The sequence below is a fragment of the Leguminivora glycinivorella genome, chromosome 23 (genome assembly GCF_023078275.1).
Source record: "Leguminivora glycinivorella isolate SPB_JAAS2020 chromosome 23, LegGlyc_1.1, whole genome shotgun sequence".
Taxonomy (NCBI): Eukaryota; Metazoa; Arthropoda; class Insecta; order Lepidoptera; family Tortricidae; genus Leguminivora; species Leguminivora glycinivorella.
In genome coordinates this window covers 8,136,444-8,160,237 of record NC_062993.1, presented here as the reverse complement: position 1 = coordinate 8,160,237, position 23,794 = coordinate 8,136,444, and the positions used below count along the sequence as shown (strand labels likewise).

At 37.6% G+C, this 23,794-nt stretch overlaps 1 protein-coding gene across 1 annotated transcript; it reads left to right on the top strand.

Annotated features, from left to right (window-relative positions):
• Window positions 1-9,061: 9,061 nt before the first annotated feature.
• Window positions 9,062-19,982, top strand: LOC125238387 (homeobox protein bagpipe-like). Its single transcript, XM_048145701.1, has 2 exons — window positions 9,062-9,332; window positions 18,603-19,982. The coding sequence occupies exons 1-2, from the start codon at window positions 9,062-9,064 to the stop codon at window positions 19,439-19,441; spliced, it is 1,110 nt and encodes a 369-aa protein (XP_048001658.1). The 3' UTR covers window positions 19,442-19,982.
• The last annotated feature ends 3,812 nt before the right edge of the window (window positions 19,983-23,794 follow it).

Genomic DNA, 23,794 nt, shown 5'->3' with positions numbered 1-23,794 from the left:
GTTATTGAAGACATGGATGTTAATGTAAAAGTTTCTATAGGAAATAAACAAAATGTAATCCATAAAAATAGAACTATTCCTTATTTTATGTAACGAGTTATGCTAGTAATAAGTTAGTCATAATCATTGACTCATCGGTGCACCAGGTGTGCGTCACATTTCATTATATTATTGTTATCGTAACCTAAGAGAGTAATCACCTCACCATAATTATGAGCGTGTCGTATTATACAATAACACATAAAAGTGATTGACCTGTATTTTTATTGTAGGTTAATTTGAAAGTTTGTTAAACATGATTTTTTTTGTGTAATATTTTTTTTTTTTAAAAAAAAAAAAAAAAAAAAAAAAAAAAAAAAAAAAAATAGGGGGAAGGTGTGATGTGTAAGCATACCTAATTAGATTAAGTAGGCTAGATGCTTTATATATGGAAACTGTATTACTCATAATGATCAGCTTATTCTATCTGTATTCTAATCGACATTACATATTGATGCCTTGGAGAGTCAACATGTGTTTCATTTATTAAACTCTACTACATCCCTACCGAATAGAACATGCACCAATAGCTTCGACCAATACAGAAGCTTGGTTTTTTAACCCCCGACGCAAAAACGAAGGGGTGTTATAAGTTTGACGTGCCTGTCTGTCTGTCCGTCTGTCTGTCTGTCTGTCTGTCTGTCTGTCTGTCTGTCTGTCTGTGTGTGTCTGTCTGTGGCATCGTAGCTCCCGAACGGATGAACCGATTTTGATTTAGTTTTTTTGTCTGAAAGCTGAGTTCGTCGGGAGTGTTCTTAGCCATGTTTCATGGAAATCGTTCCACTATGTCGCGGTCGGGGGTTTTTTCAAAATTTTAATTTTGTGGTTAGGTTATCAACACTGTATTATATCAGGTAAACGAGCTTTCGCCCGCGGCTTCGCTTGCGTTAGAAAGTCACTCTCCACCTCTTCAGCTATCTCCACTGAAAAAAAATCACGTCATTCGTCGCTCCGTTTTGCCGTGAAAGACGGACAAACAAACAGACACACACTTTCCCATTTATAATATTAGCAAATCATTAAAATAGCAAACATTTATTTCAAATCAAATGAAATGAAACGTGTGCACTGTGCAGCTTCAGTAAATTCAGAATTCATGGATTATTCTAAAACGAGTTAATAAAAGATGAAAGTTCCTAATTTGAAGAACAATGAGTGCACTCATTTGAATAAACACTCACGATTCCGATCACTGCAAGAGAACTCGTCTTAAAATTCTTAAATAGGTACCAATATCACTTGAGCTCAAAACCCATAATTAACACTGCTCCATTGACCCTAAGCCCGACACATTATCCGATCCGATATCGGATGTTGGAAGAAATTCATCCAAGATGGCGCCTGATGGAATTGTATGGGATTACGGTCCTATATTCGAATATCGGATCGAATAATGTGAAAACGCAATACGGTCTAATAGAAACCTTGTTTTTTTTTTCGAAACTATTAGGCTGTAACTGAAACCGAATAATCTTCTGACGCTACCAAAAATACAATTTCGAAAGGTTCAAAATGTTGGCAACAACTGCTTGAGCCAAGTCAGAGATAACGTATATACATGACAACTGTAAAATGCTGAATAAAATAAAAATATTTTGGTACTTAAATATTTAAAAAATGTAATTTCGAAGATACATCAATCTGAAGATATATTCTAAACAATTCAACGACGTTTTGTTATTTTCAATTGGTTTTGATACGACCATAACGATTAGTGGGGGGAGTCCGCGAGAGTCCGGGAGACTTGAACCAGAACATTAATAAAAGTATCAAAATGAAAATATTACCATACACGTGTCATGTCCAAGTAGGCATCTTTGTCAGTCCGGTCGTGTGTAGAATATTGTTCTCACCTGTGGGATGGGTCAGCGAAATACCAGCTTGCGGCGCTCGAGTCAGTCGAGAGGAGGGCCAAGAGAACCATCAATGACGAGCTAACCAATTCTCGACTACTTAGCCTGGAGCATCGTCGGAAGGTTGCCAGCTTATCGGTATTTTACAGGATACATTTCGGAGAGTGCGCTGAGGAACTGTGCAGTGCAACCTTGTTCCTCCGTCCCCATTTCACTTTAGGACCACCAGACAATTGGCAATGCGGCATCGCTTCACGGTTAGTATTCCAAATATACGCACTAAGCGTTTCGCTTCAACATTTATTTTGCGAACCGCCAAGGAGTGGAATGCCCTGCCTGAGTCTGTGTTTCCGCATGAATACAATCCAGGTCTCTTCAAAGCAAGAGTGAATAGGTATCTCATAGGTAAGCGTGCTCCACCGTAGACTGCATCATCACTTACCATCGGGTGTGATCGTGGTGAAATGTCTACCTATTCATACTAAAAAAAAAAATGGATTGCTGATAATTTCATTTTGGCATGTTATGCATGAAATGGTTCAAGCATGTTCAAATCTCCCACAGGTTCAAAGCTCGCAGGCTCCCCCTGTTTAACCTGACACGCATCTTAGCTACGACTTTCACTTAATTCCGTAATCCGTACGCACTACCCACTCGTACCTAATGAGCATTTGCCGTAGCTGAATGGAATTTCTGCGACGCGAAACGAAAACGAAACTCCGCGAAAGGTAGTCTGGCTCTGTCACGCCAATTCGCAAGAGCGATAGAGATATATATCTACGAGCGTTTTGTTTCGTGAGCGTTTGTACCATTCAGCTTACGTACCCAGAGTTGCTTAGGATTGGGCGACATCGCAAAAACTCGTAATATAACCTGCATGTTTTTTAAAGGTCGTATCAAAATGACATCAAAATACAAATAGTATCATATCTTAATCGGGTTCCTGGTTAAGTGGGGACAGTAAAGCATCAGTAATAACAGATTATAATGCACTTGGTCGTTTGATTCGACCTTGTTATTGATTTGTTTGAAGCGCCGATGAGAGGAAGTCGGTAATTACACTTTTAATTGCTCTTTGTGGTTCGGTTGAATCAGTTTTTATTTTTGGAATTATTGGATTCGTGTTCGATTCGAAAGTGAGATTATTAAAAAAACCCATACTCACTCCATACTCATATTATAAATGGGAAAGTGTGTGTGTCTGTTTGTTTGTCCGTCTTTCGCGGAAAGACGGAGCGGAGGGAGGAAATGTCATGATTTTTTAAGTGGAGATTAGTTGAAGGGATGGAGAGTGACATAGGCTACTTTTGTCTCTTTCTAACTCGAGCGAAACGGCGGGCAAAATCTAGTTATTAAATAATTGGGTAGAAAGAGCTAAGTGGTTATTTGTTAACAAGAGGCAAAGTTGATAACCGCTCGTGCTAATATTGATATCTAGTTATCTACCCGAGCAACTGAATATATTTTGCCCCCAAATGAACGAGTGATCTTTTTTTATTTTATTTATTTTATTGATTCAAAAAATGTACTTACACAGCACGGCATTACACCGAACTACGAAACTTATATCTTATAATTAAGACAATATTTCGTGAAGACGTTAACTTTCGTTAGACATATTCAAATTCACGGCAAAACGGAGCGACGAATTGACGTGATTTTTTAAGTGGAGATAGTTGAAAGTGACATAGGCTGCTTTTTGTCTCTTTCTAACCCCCAATTCCCTAAAATGAACGGTAGAAGATTGTATGGACCAATCCGCAATTTTCAAATGTAATGCGAGCGAAGCCGCGGACAATAGCTAGTCCATACTAATATTATAAATGGGAAAGTGTGTGTGTCCGTCTTTCACGGAAAAACGGAGCGACGAATTGACGTGATTTTTTAAGTGGAGATAGTTAAAGGGATGGAGAGTGACATAGGCTACTTTTTGTCTCTCTCTAACACGAGCGAAGCCGCGGGCAAAAGCTAGTTTAATATATAAGTACACGGTTGTACTCACGTCATTATATCGCGACTGTTGCGACGTGTTTCGAGTCATTACAATTTATATTCATACGAGCTTTTGCCCGCGGCTTCGCTCGCGTTAGAAAGAGACAAAAAGTAGCCTATGTCACTCTTCATCCCTTCAACTATCTCCACTTAAAAAATCACGTCAATTCGTCGCTCCGTTGTGCCGTGAAAGACGGACAAACAAACAGACACACACACTTTCCCATTTATAATATATTAGTATGGATTACTTAGGTACTCTCTTAAAATAACCCTTTTTACCACAAAACGGTAATTAAAAGGCACTTATCCCGATCATCCGATTGATTACCGATGTATAATGCCGGTATGCCGATATCGGTATACCAATACCGTCAGCCGCAAACACCACTTACGATCACTTCGGATAACACTTAGCGCGCCCATAGAGTTAGAAATGTACTAGACAGTGTTTTTTTTTATCATGCAGAAACGCCATATTTTTAAATTAAATAAAAATGGGAAAATTCACACCTCCCCTGGGTCCCGGGGGCGGGGCCCCGGCAAGGACAGAGGACGCAGGTTCGAGTCCTGCCGGAGGTGTGAATTCTCTCGACACAAGCTTAAAACTGTTGAACCTCAGTTTTGACAATTTGGTCCATATTCTTAGCTGTTATGTGTTAAAATGTCTAATATTAATATTAGCGCCATCTAGGCCACCGTACCTTTTTCTGTATGGTTTTGAGGTAAGTTTTTTTCTTAGACTTTATCTGTCTATACGGACTTACATATGTCTTTGATAGAAACAGACACGAAAAAAGTGGAAATAAGTATCGATCCAGAATCCGTGAGTTCAAGCATTTCAAGTCTCAGACTTTTCCCCTTTAAAATGTATTTTAAGTCTCCTCTATATTACAGTATAATAAAATTAATAAAGAGTACTAACGTACAGTATGGCCACTCCTGCTCCCCGCTGAAAGTGCCGCCCACCCCCTCTCGGTAACCTGACAGTTACCGCCTGTCAAAAACGCGAACAGTCGACCTGTCATATTTCACTCATACAAGCATAGTTCGCGTTCACCTACACGAGCTTAGACTGTGTGCTAGGAACGCGCCTCTTTCTTATATTTGATCGCCAGTGTCCGAGGTGTGTCTATATGCTCATAGTTCTGTAATCCCAACGCCCGCTCTGATCGTATATGATTGTAATGTAAATGTAATATCATCCGGCTGGCCACTTCACCGCTTACGCTTGTCGATTAATATCGACCGATCAAACAAGGGGCAAGTGGAATTCGTCAGGAATAGGTAGGTACATACATACCTACCAGAGAGGAATAAGTAAGGGAAGATTTGTAACCCCATAAATCAGTAAATGCAAGTTATGTGTATAGGCAAAGTTATAGTGACATCTAGCGACAATCACGCGTCAACTAGCGTAAATTATCAGCACTGCTACTTGTCAATAGATGTCGCGACGAACGAAGAGTCTAATGCTCACCAATTTTTAGCTAATATTACAATAGTATTAATCAGTATTCTGTTTTCAATACCTTCTGCTTGTAATATAAGTAGTAAACTGTTCTAATATTAAATGTTTGGCAGACGAGACACTGTCGACACCTAGTATCGAGTAGTGGTTATTTATTATTTATTCACGCAGGTCTGACTTGGCTAGTTTTCATGTACAAATTATATTATGGCCCTCGCAAGTTCTAAATTTGTTACTTATTATTTTATTATTCCAAAATTGGGCTTGCTGGCAGAAACTAGCCATTTAACATAATAATTCGTACTCGCCAAGGCAGACCTCACACTACTATATATCATCCTAGGTAATATGAATAAATGATATTTTATGTTAATTGTTATAAATAAATTTCAGGACGGACCGCTGAACTTGGCACCCATGCATTTAGATTTCATTTCTTTTTTCGTTGAAGTTAACAACCAAGGCATATGTATCATATTATTGAACTTGGCTCCCATTTCACATTTATGTTTTTGATGGGATCAGGCATTTCCGGAAAGAACCGCCTGAATTCCACTGATTACATACATACCTACCTACTTTAATAGGTGGGTAGGTATTAATGTATACGAATAGGTAGGTATAGGGGCATTTTCAGAATTTGGGTCCCCCCAATTAGCGTAAGCTGTTAACAAAAATTACCTCGCTGTCAGTTTTGTGACGACAATGAAGCATAAAATCTGTCTGCCCCAAAAAAGAGTGTATTGTTTTCAGCGTTCAATGTTTTTCACATTCTGAATGTAGATTATCGCCAACAATATTTTATTGAAATTTCATGCTTAATTATCGTCACAAAACTGACAATGAGTTAATATTTGTTAACAACATTGTAATTGGGGGGTCCCAAATTCTCAAAATGCCCATAGTCTTAGTCTTAGAAAGTGGCAAATTACGTTTATCTTATTTTACCACGATCTTTTTTCTTTTCGCTAAAAAATCTTAATTGCGAATAACGCTTAATTTACTACAATTTTTCATCACAAATTCCTCCTAACCGTTCCTAACGACCGTTAATAAAATAATCGTTCCAAATTCAAACATAAAAGCAAATTAAAAGAAAATTTATTATTGACACTTGAGCGGAGCCCACTTCTTTTATTGGTCAACCGCGGACCGCGCGCGTTGCTATTGGTTAATTTAAATGGGGTTCTAGGGCGCGAAAGGGACGGAGCGAGAGATGGCGCGATGATGAAGGTAAGAGTGAAAGGGATAGATGGATACTTGTCAAGCACTTACTGCTAGGCGATAACAGCGTCTTAGGAAGTTTGTTCGTGGGCGGGAGCGGATGGTGAGAATTGGCTACTCTGTGAGATAAGATCTTGTCGCCCTTTAGGGTCTTTGGTCGCCATATTTTGTAGATAAATTCGATAATAGTTAGGTAGGCGTTTTTGTCATTGTGTCTGCTTTTATTGTGATGGTTGATCATTTTTTTTGGGGGCATTGTAAGTCTGATATTACCTACTATTTTAATTATGTTTTATGATTTTTAGATAATAAAAGTGTGTAAAATATTTAAAAATGACACAAAGCATTTGAATAACAGAAAGCTAACAGATAAAATTGTTTAAACATAGAATATTGTAACGTACAATAAGTAAAATAATATTTGTTTGAACAAGCTAACATTATAATTATGATTACTATTCGTTTAGTTTAGTATCATAATCATAGTCAATGCCGTTGGTTCTCCATGAAAATCAATAAATATTTTAAATTCAAACTCATCTGTGATAGTGATTTTTAAATATCTACTGAAGAATTCCATTTATTTACACATTACAATGTTGTATAAAAACATAAAAAAGAACTTAAACTACTAAACTTAAACAGGATAACTTTCGACGCAAGTGTTTCTACATTAACATAACATATATGTTTAGTAGGTAAGCTACCTGGTGTCCTGCCGTTTCGCCAAAAAACGTTTCGTCAAATTTCATTTCCCAATAATCATATCGCAATAGTTTCATTTCCCAAAGTATTGTTTGGCAAAGGTATGTTTCGCAATGAATTTGTTTGGTCAAATTATCATTTGGCACAATTTTACTTAGTTAAATTTTATTTAGACAAAACTTTATATCGCAAACGTTTTTAATGGCAAAACTTATATCCCAAAAACATGTTTGGTCAAAATTTCACATCGCAAATTTCGAAAATATTTAGGCATTTGCATTTTCATTTCTACGGGATTAATTTAATTTACCGAAGATTTTTTTGCCAAATTTAACTTAAAATTGTCAAATAATAATTTCAGTTTTATTCCCAAGGCTTCAGTTGGACAAGAAAAGTTTGCTCAACTTTATTTTTGTCAAACTAATTACTGGACAAAATTATTTTGTCAACTATTTTTTTGTCAAAAAATGTTTCTACAAATTACACCATGCAAAACCACGTTTGACAATAAATATTACAAGGCATAAATGTAATGTAATAATTTTATTAGTATTGTAACAGAAAACTCGTGTGCGACAGGGTCAGTTTAGGTGCGACGACGAGCGAAGCGAGAAGGAGCGTGTTAGGTTGACAGTGAGCAAACTGGAAATGGCTTTTTAAAGTAATTAAAAATTAAAAGAACATAATGGTCTTGAAAACATAAGGTTTCTTTTTAATAAAATGTATCCGGACATGTAAGTGAAAATGTCATCCTTGACATTTGCAGCAGGAGGAAAAAAAGTACGACATACACATTATTTCACACAAATCTTGGACACAAAGTATAAAATCAACAAACAAATTTCTAGTGCGCCATTTAATTACAATATATTGGGAAATGGAAATTTTGCCTAACAATACCTTTGACTAAATAATATTTGGTAAAATGAAATTTGACCAAGTAAATATTTTGGGAAACAAATACTTGCCAAAAAAAGTTTTGCTAAATGTCAATTTGCGATAAGTTGTTTTGCCAAACGTTTATTTGGGAATAATAGTTTGGGATGTGAAACTTTGGGAAACGTTTTTTGGCGAATCGTCAGTAAACCAAGCTACCTACAGAGTTAAGTTATCTCCTCTGTACCTATATAAAATTGTTCGCAGGGTAACGGCCAATATCTCAAAAACCATGACATTTTCGTTAGATCAAATTCGCTTAATGTGATAGCTAATGATATGTCCTAAGTATCGCCCCTTTTCATTTTGGCGTTGGTTTTAGTCCGTTTTCACATTATCCGATCCGATATCGGATGTCGGAAAGATTTCAATGGAAACAATCCAATTGTAAGGTATGGGATATCGGTCCGACATCCGATATCGGTTCGGATAATGTGAAAACGCACTAAGGGTCACCCGGTATACGAGCGTGGCGTTCAAAAGAATCACGAACAGAATTTTACCTAGACTAATAAAGAAATATTTAATCACGTTCAGCACGACCCAATTCACGCCATCGCGACTCCCCGCATGTGACCGAAACGATCAAATCGCATTTCACGTAAACATCTTCAAGAAAAACTCTCCGATCCCCACTACTTATGCTACTTCAGAAGCTTTTTTAAAAAACGACCGCCCCGAAAACCATTCATCCCTTTCTAACGCACACTATTCAAGAGGCCATTAGGATTTGCCGTCTCTTTCTAAAGCTTAAACCCATCAAACAGGCGGGCTATCTATCACCCAAAGTTTATTCGTTTGAGAAACGCTTTGTGGTAAGGTGGTGTGTGATTGTTTGAAAATGGAATCCAAATTAAAGAACTCTATGACGTTGCAAGATTGTGAAAAAATTACGACGCCATTTTCGATCAACGACATTTTGACGAAGGAAAAAAGTGATTTTGAAAATGGAATGGACAGTTTTGGCGCGAAGTTTTCGAAGCCGGGAACCTACAAGGAGGATTTTAAAAAGGAAGGGAACAAAATGTACTACGATGAATGTCACTACCGGGATTATGAAGATGGTGCTTTGGATATGTCCAGGAAGCATTACCCGGTCACTGAACTTTCTGGTAAGTGCAAATTTTAACTTAATTAGTGCCCAAATCCTAATACTTACGTAACTATTTGAGATATCTTACTTTTGGTTTTAATTTGTTTAAAAGTACATCGGTTAATCTGTGCTGGTGTGAATCTAGCACTGGTTTGCGAAATCCATACTTAATATTATAAATGGGAAAGTGTGTGTGTCTGTTTTTTTGTCCGTCTTTCACGGCAGAACGGAGCGACGTATTGAAGTGTTTTTTTAAGTGGAGATAGCTGAAGGGATGGAGAGTGACATAGGCTACTTTTTGACTTTTCTAACCCCCCACTTCGCTAAAATGGGGGTGGAAGTTTGTATGGAGCGTTCCGGAATTTTCGAATATAACGCGAGCGAAGCCGCAGGGCAAAAGCTAGTTATATATAAACCGTTTGGCAAATTTTTAATATTAACCTTACTTTGACAATATTTTTCCAATAAGGTCAATAGGTACAGTCAACCAATTTGAATCATAGGCCACTGTAGAACCTTTGCACAGTAAACATCAATGTGACTTCTTATAGCAAATAGAACACGGTTTAAATGAGACAGGGTTCTAGAGTGACCTAGGATTAAAATTGGTTGACCGTACGGGCACAGTATAATAAAGAGTACTATCTTACAGTATGGCCACTACCGCTCCCCGCTGAAAGTGCCGCCCACCCCCTCTCGGTTACCTCACAGTTACCGCATGTCAAAAACGCGAACAGTCAATCTGTCATATCTCACTCACACAAGCATGGTACGCGTTCACCTACACGAGCTTAGAATGTGTGCTAGGAACGCGCCTCTTTCATATATTTGATCGCCAGTGACCGAGATGTGGTATGGGTAAGTGTGCCATACGGGGATAAGTGTTTCTAATAGAAGGTAGATCATTACTGGGGACGCTATTGCTATGTCTTGTATGGGAAGTATGGGAACCCTGTATTTTATGATTAAGCACTGAGACTTGGCACAGTTGTTCATTGGGTGGCCCTGAGTAGATAAAGATCGGGAGGCATCGAGAGCCCCCCTTAATTTAGGAGGGAGGAGGGGGGGAAGGCTGGCGCCTCCGCGCTTCCTTTGAAACCATATTTCTCTAAAACTATACAAAATAGGGCATGCGATATATCATTTTCGGATAAATGAAGGACGAGGAATTCATTTTTGGAACAAAAAAAATGTATTTTAGAACAAAAATACAAAATAAAATGGGAAAATCTGAAAACGAGATTTTTTTTATACATATTATTGCACATTTTATGAAAACTGTAATGGTTTTTTTCTAAATAAAAAATATTATTTAATAGCTACATTTATCTTGTTTTAAAAAATGTATAATTTGTTATAGAAATATATTATACGACGAGTGATAAAAAATAATTTACATCGCCCGATAGGGTGATTTGAATGCTCATTTCAATAAGTTTTGTCAATGATTTCAGGTATAATCACTATTTTTAACACACGAAAGCCGTAATCATTGTATTTTATGGCTATTTTAGTGATTAATGTACTTAAAATAAAAAAAATACAAAAATTAAAAAAAAAATGTGATAACTCTTTTATAACATTATCCTATTTTGTTCTTTCTATACAATATATATCTAAAAGCAATAAATATGAATAAAAAGTCACATTTATGTAGTTTATAAAAATATATAGTTTGTTATATAAATATATTACGAAACGCGAGATAAAAAATAATGAAAGTGACGTGGCAGGGCGATCTTGATGTACGCTACGGGTCAGCTTGTATGATTCGATGAGGTGAGGTAAAGGTACTCAAAGCTCTCAAAAAGTGTAGTTATTTAGAGTAATTCAAATTAAACAACATAAGTACTCCTATATAGTCTGAATTTAACTATTTATATTACATGAAATGATCGATTGATATGATAGGTCAGATATATACATCTGATCCTAATACATCTTGTGAAATAGTAGTTATCTATATAATTTGCATAATGTATGGATAATTCTTACTTGACATATTTATTATTCCAGATCTGCGTCCTGTACTTTGGTTAACGAGTGCCGAAAATAGTTATTAACCAAAAAAGACCGCCAAATTAACAGCATTTCACCGACAAAAGCTGCCTTGCACCATTTTTGTAAGGGTTATAGCACAGTATAATAAAGAGTACTATCGTACAGTATGGCCACTCCTGCTCCCCGCTGAAATCGCCTCCCACCCCCTCTCGGTTACCTGACAGTTATCGCCTGTCAAAAACGCGAACAGTCGACCTGTCATATGTCACTCATACAAGCATAGTACGCGTTCACCTACACGAGCTTAGACTGTGTGCTAGGAACGAGCCTCTTTCATATATTTGATCGCCAGTGTCCGAGGTGTGGTTATAGGTATATCAAGGTGTCCATTTATGGGGTCAACTAAACCCAATTCAAAATTTGCCATTATTTGCTACTTGTGGCTGGACGAAAGTCTGTAACAATTGGGATTTGGGAGCCTACTTGCCCGCAACGTTGCCTGTTGCTGCAGAAACATGCCTCGAAATTGTCGGATGCAGGTGTAATAAAAAACAGTGCCGCGTAAGGTGCAACCGTAAAAAAAGACTTTTTAAATTAAATGTTCGGAGCTGATGTGCTTATGCAGTGGATGTTGTGATATATACATAATTAAATTCAGACTATTCATGTTGTTTTATTTGAATAACTCAAAATAGCTACACTTTTTGAGAGCCTTGAGTACTAGCCCCGATACATATGTTTTCGTCTAGTCAGACCATTTTTTGAGGTTCTCCTTTGTACAATGTCTTAGTTCAAAAATCATTAATGTTTAATGCTAATACGAATCTAGTTTATTTTTTATGGCACTATTGCGCAATAACTAACTATCATTGATACTGAAAGGAAGAATATGACGATTTTTATTTTATCTTTTATGGATGGGTAAAACCGATTTAAGGGTGCCCAAAGGAAGTAACTAAATTCTGCTAGTAAACTAAAAAATCTTCAAGCCTATGCATGCAGAACTGCTTTAGGAGAGGAGAACGTGATTAAGACATTTTTTTTGCAATATAAGTCACATGCAATTTTATTTTACAATCAAAATAAACTATATTATAGGACTTTTACAATTTTCTGTACTGGGTCGTGATATACCTACATGTGTAAACGTTATTAGAATAAGTATATTTCTGTATTACTAGACGAACTCCACTGCATAGCGGGTAGTACCTTTACCTCACCTCATCGAATAATGCAAGCTGACCGGTACATTAAAATTTTCATTTTCATTATTTTTTATCTCGCGTTTCGTAATATATTTATATAACAAACTATATATTTTTATAAACTGTATAAATGTGGCTTTTTATTGATATTTATTGCTTTTAGATATATATTGTGTAGAAAGAACAAAATAGGATAATGTTAAAAAAAATTATCACATTTTTAATATTTTTTTAAATTTTTGTATTTAATTTTATTTTAAGTACATTAATCACTAAAATAGCCATAAACTACAATGATTACGGCTTTCGTGTGTTAAAAATAGTGATTATACCTGAAATCGTTGACAAAACTTATTGAAATGAGCATTCAAATCACCCTATCGGGCGATGTAAATTATTTTTTATCACTCGTCCTATAATATATTTCTATAACAAATTATACATTTTCTAAAACTAGATAAATGTAGCTATTAAATAATATTTTTTATTTAGAAAAAACCATTACAGTTTTTATAAAATGTGCAATAATATGTATAAAAAAAAATTCTCGTTTTCAGATTTTCCCATTTTATTTTGTATTTTTGTTCTAAAATACATTTTTTTGTTCCAAAAATGAATTCCTCGTCCTTCATTTATCCGAAAATGATATATCGCATGCCCTATTTTGTATAGTTTTAGAGAAATATGGTTTCAAAGGAAGCGCGGCGGCGCCAGCCTTCCCCCCCCTCTTCCCTCCTAAATTAAGGGGGGCTCTCGATGCCTCCCGATCTTTATCTACTCAGGGCCACCCAAGGAACAACCTGTGCCAAGTCTCAGTGCTTAATCATAAAATGCAGGGTGTTGTGCAATAGCGTCCCCAGTACATAGCGAATGATATTCCGCTTTGTGTGGTAGGGCACAGCACAGCGGATATCATCTCGCTCGACTCTAGAGCTGAGCCCAACTGGGGAAGTACCTTACAGAAGACCGCAGCCAAATAGCACTATACCCTACTCATAGTGTTGTGTTCCTTCCGGTAAGGCTGCCAGAGCTCAACGAGGGTGCGGTGTGCTGGTGACAGAAGGATGTACGGAACTAATTTGTTCTTTGAGTCGTCGGCAACCCGAACCCTCCTTGGAACTTGTACACTGGTTTTTGCTGTGTAGGTACTTAACACACAGCAAAAGGGAGTGTACAACAAAAAACACAGTAATACAGTATTAGGTACCTACTTATTTTATTTCTGGGCATGACTACAAATATAATGCGCATAAATCTCTAGTCTAAAAAATACTTCTGGTGATAGTCAGAGAACTCTGCAATGAAAGCTTTGAATTTTAAAAGTGGAAAATATTGGCTGCTAGGGTCAATGCAGTAATTTTCCACTTTTAAGTACATATACGTATGACCTGTCTGAAAACCTGAAAAACCTGGCTCGTCTACTTTTAAAAAACTAAAAGAGATATGTATTTAAATCACCTGTAGGTTAATAAATGAAAAATATTATAAAATTATATAAGGGTAATACGGGTAAGTGTGTCATAAGGGGAAGTGTGTCTGGCCTTCTCATTTGGCCTGTTTAAATAATGATCAGTGTTTATTGAGAATTTAATAATTATGTACGTCTACCACTAATCGTGAGTAGCAAGTAGCAAAAAACACGAACTCGCAAACCCACCTGTGACAATGAGTAAAAACGCAAAATGTGAAAGCCAGACACACTTCTCCTTATGACACACTTATCCGTATTGACCTTATACCTATATTATCTACAAATTATTATTTGTACTTTCACTTTTTATCTATTTTACACAAAAATAACTGATAAAACTAGGAAACGCCCATAACCTAATAAAACACCGTGAATATTCGCAACAGACTGATTTATTTGACAAGTACCTAACGGTACTCAATATGTTTCATACATTGGGAGCATATATGACGCTCTAGCAACTAATCAACTATAATTTACATTTTGATATACATACCAATAATAAATAAATAAATCTTTGAATTTAATCCCCGACGCAAAAAGAGGGATGCTAATATTATGTTGCTGAACATGTTCTGTACGGCCAATCGGGTTAATAGCGCCTGGTGGGGTAAATGTGACTTTTGATGACATCTTCTAAACAGAACATATTACAACCATTACAGCCATCAAGCTATCATACATTACAAGTTTGGTAACCATACTTAGAACAATAAAGGGTTACAAATGATATGAAATTCCGTTTAGAAGATATCGTGCGCCCAGTTACCGTAGGTAGGTAGGGTAGCTTTTATTTGGGAGAACAGCTCTGGAGGGCGAGTTTTGAATCTCGCATACGGGATTTTGTCACTAAAATACCGGTTGAAAACGGTGACTTGCTTATTATTTTCAGTGACAATTTTCTGAATTCGAACGCGTGAGACTCAAAAATCGGCCCGCTGGATGCAAATTTTGTCGTCTTTACCACACTTCGGACACTGGCGATCAAAATAATGTATGAAAGAGGCGCGTTCCTAGCACACAGTCTAAGCTCGTGTAGGTGAACGCGTACTATGCTTGTATGAGTGACATATGACAGGTAGACTGTTCGCGTTTTTGACAGGCGGTAACTGTGAGGTAACCGAGAGGGGTTGAGCGGTACTTTCAGCGGGGAGCGGGAGTGGCCATACTGTACGATAGTACTCTTGATTATACTGTATCTTTTCTATTATAGGGTTATTTGTGTCAAATAATTTGCGTCCACACATGCGAAATAATAGCCAGTAGAAGCACAGAATATATAATAGTACAAGTACAGAAGGCCCACTGCTTTGATGTTTCCGAAATGCCGCCTTTTTAAATACCTACAACATTCTTACAAAGAAACGAGCCGCACGTGCGCGGCGTCCGGTGATAGGGTTACCAATGGATCCAAACGAATTATACTCACATTAAATGTTATACTATTATATTCAAGTCTTGAGTACTTTCTAGGTATATACGCTGTATTTATATATTTTTGTTCAAGGTTCCAACATCACAAGCCTTATTGAACATTTCCGTGGGACTTAATCAGTAGTACATCTGTATAAGAATGTCTTTTGGTATTTATTTTATTCAATATGACTATTTAACTAAGTATTATTAGCCATTCCACCCGCGGACATCGCTTAAAAAAACCTCGCGACGTAATACTTAACAGAAAGTGCGAACGTGCATTCCGTGAGAATGCGCGCCACCCCTGAGTAGGCCGCGAACTCGCGGCCGCCAGGATATACTTGTAGCGCGGCGATAGGATCGCGGAGTGAGCCGCCCCTGGTAGAAGTCGAAATATAATATGAAGAGTATGTACCTACCATAAAAAGTAGACCATCGATCAACAATTCAGCTAGCAACCTTACACATTCTCGACATGCATCTACGTTACCAATGTACTTAGTAGGTATTTAATAGAATGCTTTCAATTAAACACGAACATAAAATACCAATCTAAAATCGAAATCATTAAATTGATAGCTTAAAAAATGAAAATGAAAAGTGCCACGGGAACCGCCAAACTCCAAACTCATTAAGGCGGCTCCACACAATCGGATCAATCAGGCCAGCACGCCAAACGCCTATAAGACGACAATGGATTCAATGGAGACATTACGCAAATTGTCACCGATCATTACCGGCTAACCGTATTTTTGCGTGCCCTTTGTTAGGTGTCTGGTCTTTCGTGGATGGTAATGATCTTTTAATTTCAGCTTCGACTTAAATGGTGACACTATATTTTATTACATCCATACTAATATTATAAATGGGAAAGTGTGTGTGTCTGTTTGTTTGTCCGTCTTTCACGGCAAAACGGAGCGACGAATTGTCGTGATTTTTTAAGTGGAGATAGTTGAAGAGATCGAGAGTGACAGGCTACTTTTTGTTTCTTTCTAACGCGAGCAAGGCCGTGGGAAAGAAGCTAGTTTAAAATATTTGTCGATTTTATTCAGAAAATTACTAGAAAACCGCTTACGTAAATGTCTATCGGGCTAAATCGAAAACCCTTCTCATCACTCGACCAATAAAAACAATATTGCCAACGCATTAACCAATTCATATCAATGTCGCAATATTTCCCCCGAACATAACCCCAGTTTTAAAAGAATAGTTGTTCTTTATTCAAAGCATTCCATTCTCATTCTCACGCCACGCGACCAGCAATTACTAAATTGAATGCGTTCATAATGCTTTTAAGCGTCACTTCGTCACTTGGGTAATGAGGGAGTGTAATCACGCGAAGTGACGCTAAGTGGAGACATCGCGAACGTCCCTATAAAGTTATAGTGAGGGGTGGTATCTAACGGTAACGGGTATATTCGGGAACGTTCCCGAACTATTCTGATTAAAAAAGTAGGTACAGTATCTTTTGTAAAGCATAATATATTCTTCTTCATTTGCTCAAAGGTTAACTGGAAGAGATCCCTTAACCTCTCGTATGCTTAGGAGCAGATCTGCTCCATATTGTTTCAACTTTAACATGTAGTTATTATGACTAATATATTAATGACAATTTTTTGACAGACGCATACGAAAGGTTAAAGGGATAAGTTCGCCTTTGTAAGCTATAAGTTGATAAGCTTTTTTATTGTGTTGCATTATTTTCTGGTGCAATAAAATGTTTTACTACTACTACTATATTTAGGAAATTAAAGAGGGTGAATATAACGGCAGTAGATATGTAGTATTTTTGTGAATTATAATATATCTGTGGGTCTAGTGAAAAAGGTTATAACTCAAATTGACTCGGTGAAAAAGGTCACAAGTCCGATAAGATTAAAATTGAGACATTAGGAGTGATTCACATTGGATTTTTAATTAAAAGGATCGGAAAATGTTAAGGTTCTAAATTACCTGTGCAATTGTGCATACACGTTAATTAGCTATGCGAATAAATGCTTAGACACCATAAAATAATTACACTAAGTAATCACTATCGCAAATTGTTGAAATAAACGTGTCAATTAAATTATTACTGTTTAGGAATTATCAGTTTTTCCGGGAACTTTCCCTCGGCACATCACTAGCAGCTAGTGTGGACGCTCCATTACGTGGCTATTGTTGGTACGGCCGCATAATTATAGGCGAATTTGAATTTAGAATCTTATCGATTCGACGTTCTTTTGTTCGCAATTCGAAAAGTATTCGTTACGTAATGAATGTTACTTGGGTATCGATGGCGCTTTTTATCGCTCATTTAGACATTCGTGCTATTTATGTCTTTTTTGTCGTGGTTCGATTTTTATTTGAAGCCAGACCAGAAATATATGACTATCGTCAAGAGGGCGCTGGTATTCTGATATATGGGGTGACAGTTCAGTATAATAGTATGAAGAAAATAGTTCTAAAGAAATTTCGCAACTTATCGCGTAGTCTAGTCATATAAATTTCCGGTCAGGGGGCCGATTTTTGAGTCTCACGGCGTTCGAATTCAGAAAATTGTCACTGAAAATAATAGGCAATTCACCGTTTTCCACCGGTATTTTAGTGACAGTGAGACTCAAAAATCGGCCCCCAGGCTTCAATTTCTTTGTGTCGTGGAAATCGAGGACGATGAGCTTTAATTCGTTTTGGAGTAGGAATTAGTTAATATTAATGTCAATATTGATTTTAAAAGTGCCTAATGTGTTTACTTCATTTCACCCGAAATAGTTAATTGAATTTTCAAAAGCAATTTTTTTTAACAGTGCTTAACTTATAAAATTTTAAGACGAAATATCTATTTAATTTTATTTTAGGATGTTATTTATAGAAATCGTTTTGTCGCAAAGGCACCTCTATATAAATATGTGAATGTGCACGGGAAAACATCCCACTATGTCCATTGCTATAAAGCCGCTTTGGCAGTTTATTCCTATAAAGATACAAGTAAGTCTTGCCATAATGGTAACCGACAAAGTGGGACTTTTTACTAAACACACTCACGTATATGAAAGTGTAAATTACAAACCCATATTTAAAACTATTGACAGTCTAATAGTACGTCTAGGTAATTCATGTATGTAATAAACAAATCACTTTATTTGCTACTATCGTTCCCTTGTTTATAGGTTCTACTTTCCTTATTATATCTAAACTTGTATCTCTCTTGTTCCAGATGACTACGACTCCCGTTCCTCCAACACAGGCTCTCCCCGCCGCGCGTCGTCCCCAAACTCCGACATCACCTACAAACCCTTCCTCTACGAGCGCAAAACACCCCCCACATCCCCCCTCCTAACCCCCAACTACCCCCTCGAATACACCCAGAACGCCGCCAGGAAAAAACGATCCCGTGCCGCCTTCTCACACGCCCAAGTCTACGAGTTAGAGAAAAGGTTCAGCCAGCAAAGGTACTTGTCAGGTCCTGAAAGAGCAGATTTAGCCGTCAGTCTCAAACTAACGGAGACCCAAGTCAAAATCTGGTTCCAGAACAGAAGATATAAAACAAAGAGAAAGCAGTTACAGATGCAGGAAAACGGTATGTTGGCAGCGGCGGCAGCAGCAGCGAACCACGCGAGGAAAGTGGCAGTAAAAGTCTTGGTCAATAACAACGCGCAACCGAGTCTGCCAGATCTAAAGCAGTACAACCCGATGATGGGGAAGATGAATCCATTCGCGCCGTCTTTGTTGGACGGATCACCCGTTTTAAAACACTTTGCTGGAGTTTATGGCGTCGACTTCACTAAGAACCCTGAGTACAAAGCTTTACTCCAAGAATCTTACAACCAAGCGGTTTTACAATCACTTTACGGTTCACATTTAGGGGTGAATTACTCGAACCTACCCCTCTCTTATATGTATTACCCTGGACATCCGGCTTTTGGTATGCCAATGCAAGAGAGAGAAAGGGAGGAAAGAGGAGAGCATTCTAGGGAGGAAAAGGACAAAAAACCACATGTCGAAAATGAGAACAGTAATGAAAGCTTGGCGAGTAATATTGAGGTAGAAAATTGAATGTTTAGATTTAGTTGAAAACGGTGTTTTGATAAGTGTTGCCTCCGTACGAATTCAATAACAATTGAATGAGCTAAAAAGTAGCTTTTCTTTTGCAGTTAAAAGAAATAGTGTACTAATACGCTAACTATAACTTTTCCAGTTTTTCTAATTTTGGTAAAAGTGCCATGATTGAAGAGCAACAGATAGGCAGCCGGTGATATTTTAAGTAAGCAAGTGAGCAGTATTTTTTTTATTTTAGAGTATTTTTGATCCACTATGGCACTGAGTTTCTGTGGTAAGCGATTGTTCCTCAAGATCAATGTTTTTTGTTCCTCGAATTAGGTATAAAAATGTACCAAATGCAATTTCTTAGCCATGTAGTACCTAAATGTTACACCAAAGATTGAAACGGTAACCAAAGTGTAAGCAGTAAGCACTAGTTATAGTTATATTGTTGAAGTTTAGAGCGTCTACCACGAGTAAGACATACACCTACTCGAGAGCGTAATACTTTTAAACATCGCAAAGAATAACAAAATGATATTGTGACTGATTTTCAACAGCCTTTTGAGGGTAGATTTTGTTTACATTTATGTATTTCAATGCCTAAAGATACACCCCCTTATTCATAAACATACACTAAAGTTATCAAGCCGATAAAGTTCGTTTGTCCCTTTCCGACGTATTGGTGTGATAAAAAGGGACAAACGAACTTTGACGGCTTGATAACTTTAGTGTACGTTTATGAATAAGGAGGACAGAATGTACATAACCATAACTTGCATACATTTTCTGTGACGTTTGTGTAACGCCGTGTCTTGCGTGGGCGACGGTCGCGCGACCGTCGCGCGACCGTCGCCGTCGCGTTTCATACTTCCATATCGATAAGGTTTGATTTCGTATGCGGCGCATCGCCGTCGCGGGACCATCGCGCGACCGTCGCCCACGCAAGCCACGGCGTAACGTATTGTAAAGCTGAGTTTAGACGTGCAAGTTATTGCTGCAAATTTTGAGACGCAACTATAGGTAAGAGTGAGTGGCAAATATCTGCATCTCTTCTTACATATACTTCTGTCTCAAATCTTGCACGTCTAAACTCGGCTTAAAATGTTAAATACCCGTGGTATACGCTTAGTTTATTGTAAATAGTTTTAAGTTTAAGTTCGAGTAAGTAAATGTTGTAGTTCGGCACGTTTGTAAATAGTTCTAAAGTTTAATAAAGGTGCAATATAGTTTATTTTATGGTTTTATTTATTGTTCTTCTAGGAACTGAGACATCATTCAAGTAACTAAAAATGAAAAGTTTTTTTTTACTACGCTTTTGAAAATATTTGCTTTACCCCCGTCCAGTATTCATTGTAAAGATTTAGTGCGTTTTCATATTATCCGATTTGATATCGGATGTCGGAAAGAATTCTATGGAAGAAATCCAACATGGCGACTGGAATGTCTATTTATTTCTCCAAAAAAATATAACATTCACTTAACTTAGAGAAATACTAGACAGTCTTAACTTAAGTATTATTTACAGTGTATGAATACAAAATTTATAAAAACAAAACATGCAATAAAATCATATTTTAATATGTGGGTACACCGTTCGCCGGTTTTCACATTACCCAATGCGATATCGGCCCTACATCCGATATCGCATTGGGTAATGTGAAAACGCACTAATGGTAGTAAGCAGTACCTACTCCGAAACTTTTGGACACCTGCAATTTCGAAGTTCGTTCAACAAAACCACATAATACCTCCCATACAACCATTTCGGTCGCAAAATCTTCAAATTGGTCACTAAATGTCAAATGTGACATAACGCGTGGTAATGTCGTGCACACAATGCGCGGCCGTGATACAATAACAAAATGTAGTCGACGTACGCACGCATTACGGTAATAAAATGTGTAGGCTCGACTAAACGACGACCATACTGCAACTAAGAATTGAGACACGAACATCTGTGTGCACGCAAAATATCTCGATTTGCGTAGGAACAACGACCGAAAATGGTTATATGGGATATACCACAAAACCCGTCGTTAACGTTGACGTCACAACAGGTTATTTCAGTACCTAGCCACCTACAACACCTATCCTCATCACAATCACAGCCCTCGCCAACTCTCACAGCAATGAGTCACCATCGTAATGACTGCCATTCTCAGCCTTGTTTACACTGTGCACATTTGGTTTGACTCCACGCGTTTTTATTGCAATTGTAACAGTTCGAAGTGATTGTAATGGTTTTTAAAACTTTTAAGTACTGAAGAGAATAAAGTTGGTATTCGCATGATGGTTTTTGTACCTTGTCGCTTTTAATCATTTGACAACTTACGAAGTGACATTGCAAACAAGATGTTAATGTGACAAGGTACAGAAATCAAATCATCACTTATGCCGGTGGCTGTACCTACTTTTATATATTCTGTCCGTACCGTGTACTATCTCGTTTTGGAGGTCAAGATTCTCTTTGTATTGCAGAGCCATATTAGTTAGTTTAGTTAGTTATTTTAGTTTTACCCAGTTCACGAGCATCAAATTGAAAAAGACGCAACAAAAGGTCACATGTCACATCACTATTTTCATATTTACGATCTTTTAATTTACTTTTTTTTTTACTTGACTTGTCGCAGCATTTTAATACCCTACAGTTTTAAGCATTAAATTTATATTTTACTCTACTAATTATGGTTATTTTAATGGACATATTATTGCAGATAAGTGTAAAAAGCATGATAATTTGTTCATTATGTTACCTATCATTTTTATAAATCAAGCTGATTCTTATGCCCCCGGGTGGCAGAACACTCTTTAGTGATGAATACCTATTTGTCCTTATATAAGTATTAAAATTAGGCACATTTCCTACATAATTTGAAAAGTTAGTAAATCGTAACCCAGTGCTTAAGTAGCCAATTTATTCTATTCACCAGGAGGACACTTCAGTCGGAAAGTCTCGGAAAATTCTTGGCGCGGAAGCGGGTATTTTCATAATGCGCTGCGCCATTCATATGATAATACTGTAAGTATTGAGGACAGGGGGAAATAGTGTGGAGTTGACTTTTATCCCTAGAGTCATCTAAATATATAAAAGAAGAAACTGACTGATTTACTGACTGACTGACATATCAACGCACAGACGAAACCGCTGGTCCTAGAGATCGCAAATTTGGCACGCAGGTTCCTTATAAGGTGTAGAGGAGAACTAAGAAAGTATTTTTCAAAATTCACATCCTAAGGGGATGAAATGGGGGTCCAAAGTTCAACGTTTGAATAAGATTACTTTTAGTACGCGGGAGAAGCCGTGGGAAAAAGCTAGTCCTAAATATGTTGACTACGATTTTGACAGGCTCGCTGGCGCGCGGGACTAACCTAAATGTTAGGCTTGTGCCGTTTCGTTCGTTGATCGGACCGCTCCGATCTCGTTCAATCGCTCCCACGAACTAGTTCGCTCTTTTAGGTCTTTTGCTTATTTAGTTCAGCCAGACTAGCGACCACTGCGGTCGGAAAGATCAGAACGAATGGGGCCGAATAGTGTCAAAATGATACGAATAGTCCACAGATAGTAACATTCCGGGCCCAAAGGTTGTAAGTAACCGAAGTTTAATATGAAAACTTGACGGCGCAGTCACACACTCGTTCTCGATCCAAACCGCTCGCGCTCGCCGATCCTATACTGAACTAAATGAGCAAAGACCGAATCTCAGCGCCTGGAAAGATTCAGTTCATTTCGGTCATTGATGGGATTTTATTCCTAACAGTTCATAGTTCGTGAACGACACAAGCCTACTAAATGTTAATTTAAAGTTTTTAAACATCAAACTTCGATGATGCAGAGGCTGGGTCATGAAATTCATTCGTTCGGTATATTTAGGAACGTGAAACCCATTTTCTTTTTTCCTGAGTTGATGGAGCGCCTCGTATTTGCCCTTTGGGCCTCTTTAACTAAACCTGTGCCAAAAGTGCTTTGGTGCAATGCTGTGAACTTGTGTGTAAATGTAAAGTTTATTAAATAAACTTAAAAACAAAAAATATTATTGGTGTATTTCAATGTGACTACTGTCAAAACATTGCACATAGTCCAACTACACATAATTCTCGTCCCCGCGAGAATTCTCCAGTGCACTAGACGTCCGCCCTGCAATTGGGCCATTTTTTCAAAGTCGTCCATCCCACTTTTTTGTAGCATAGGTATTTTTTAGGGTTCCGTAGTCAACTAGGAACCCTTATAGTTTCGCCATGTCTGTCTGTCCGTCCGTCCGTCCGTCCGTCCGTCCGTCCGTCCGTCCGCGGATAATCTCAGTAACCGTAAGCACTAGAAAGCTGAAATTTGGTTCCAATACGTATATCAATCACGCCAACAAAGTG

Coding starts and splice junctions, on each gene's coding strand:
- LOC125238387 (XM_048145701.1), top strand. CDS start 9,062: ATGGAATCCAAATTAAAGAACTCTATGACGTTGCAAGATTGTGAAAAA. Junction 9,333..18,602: donor CCCGGTCACTGAACTTTCTG/GTAAGTGCAAAT, acceptor CTCTTGTTCCAG/ATGACTACGACTCCCGTTCC.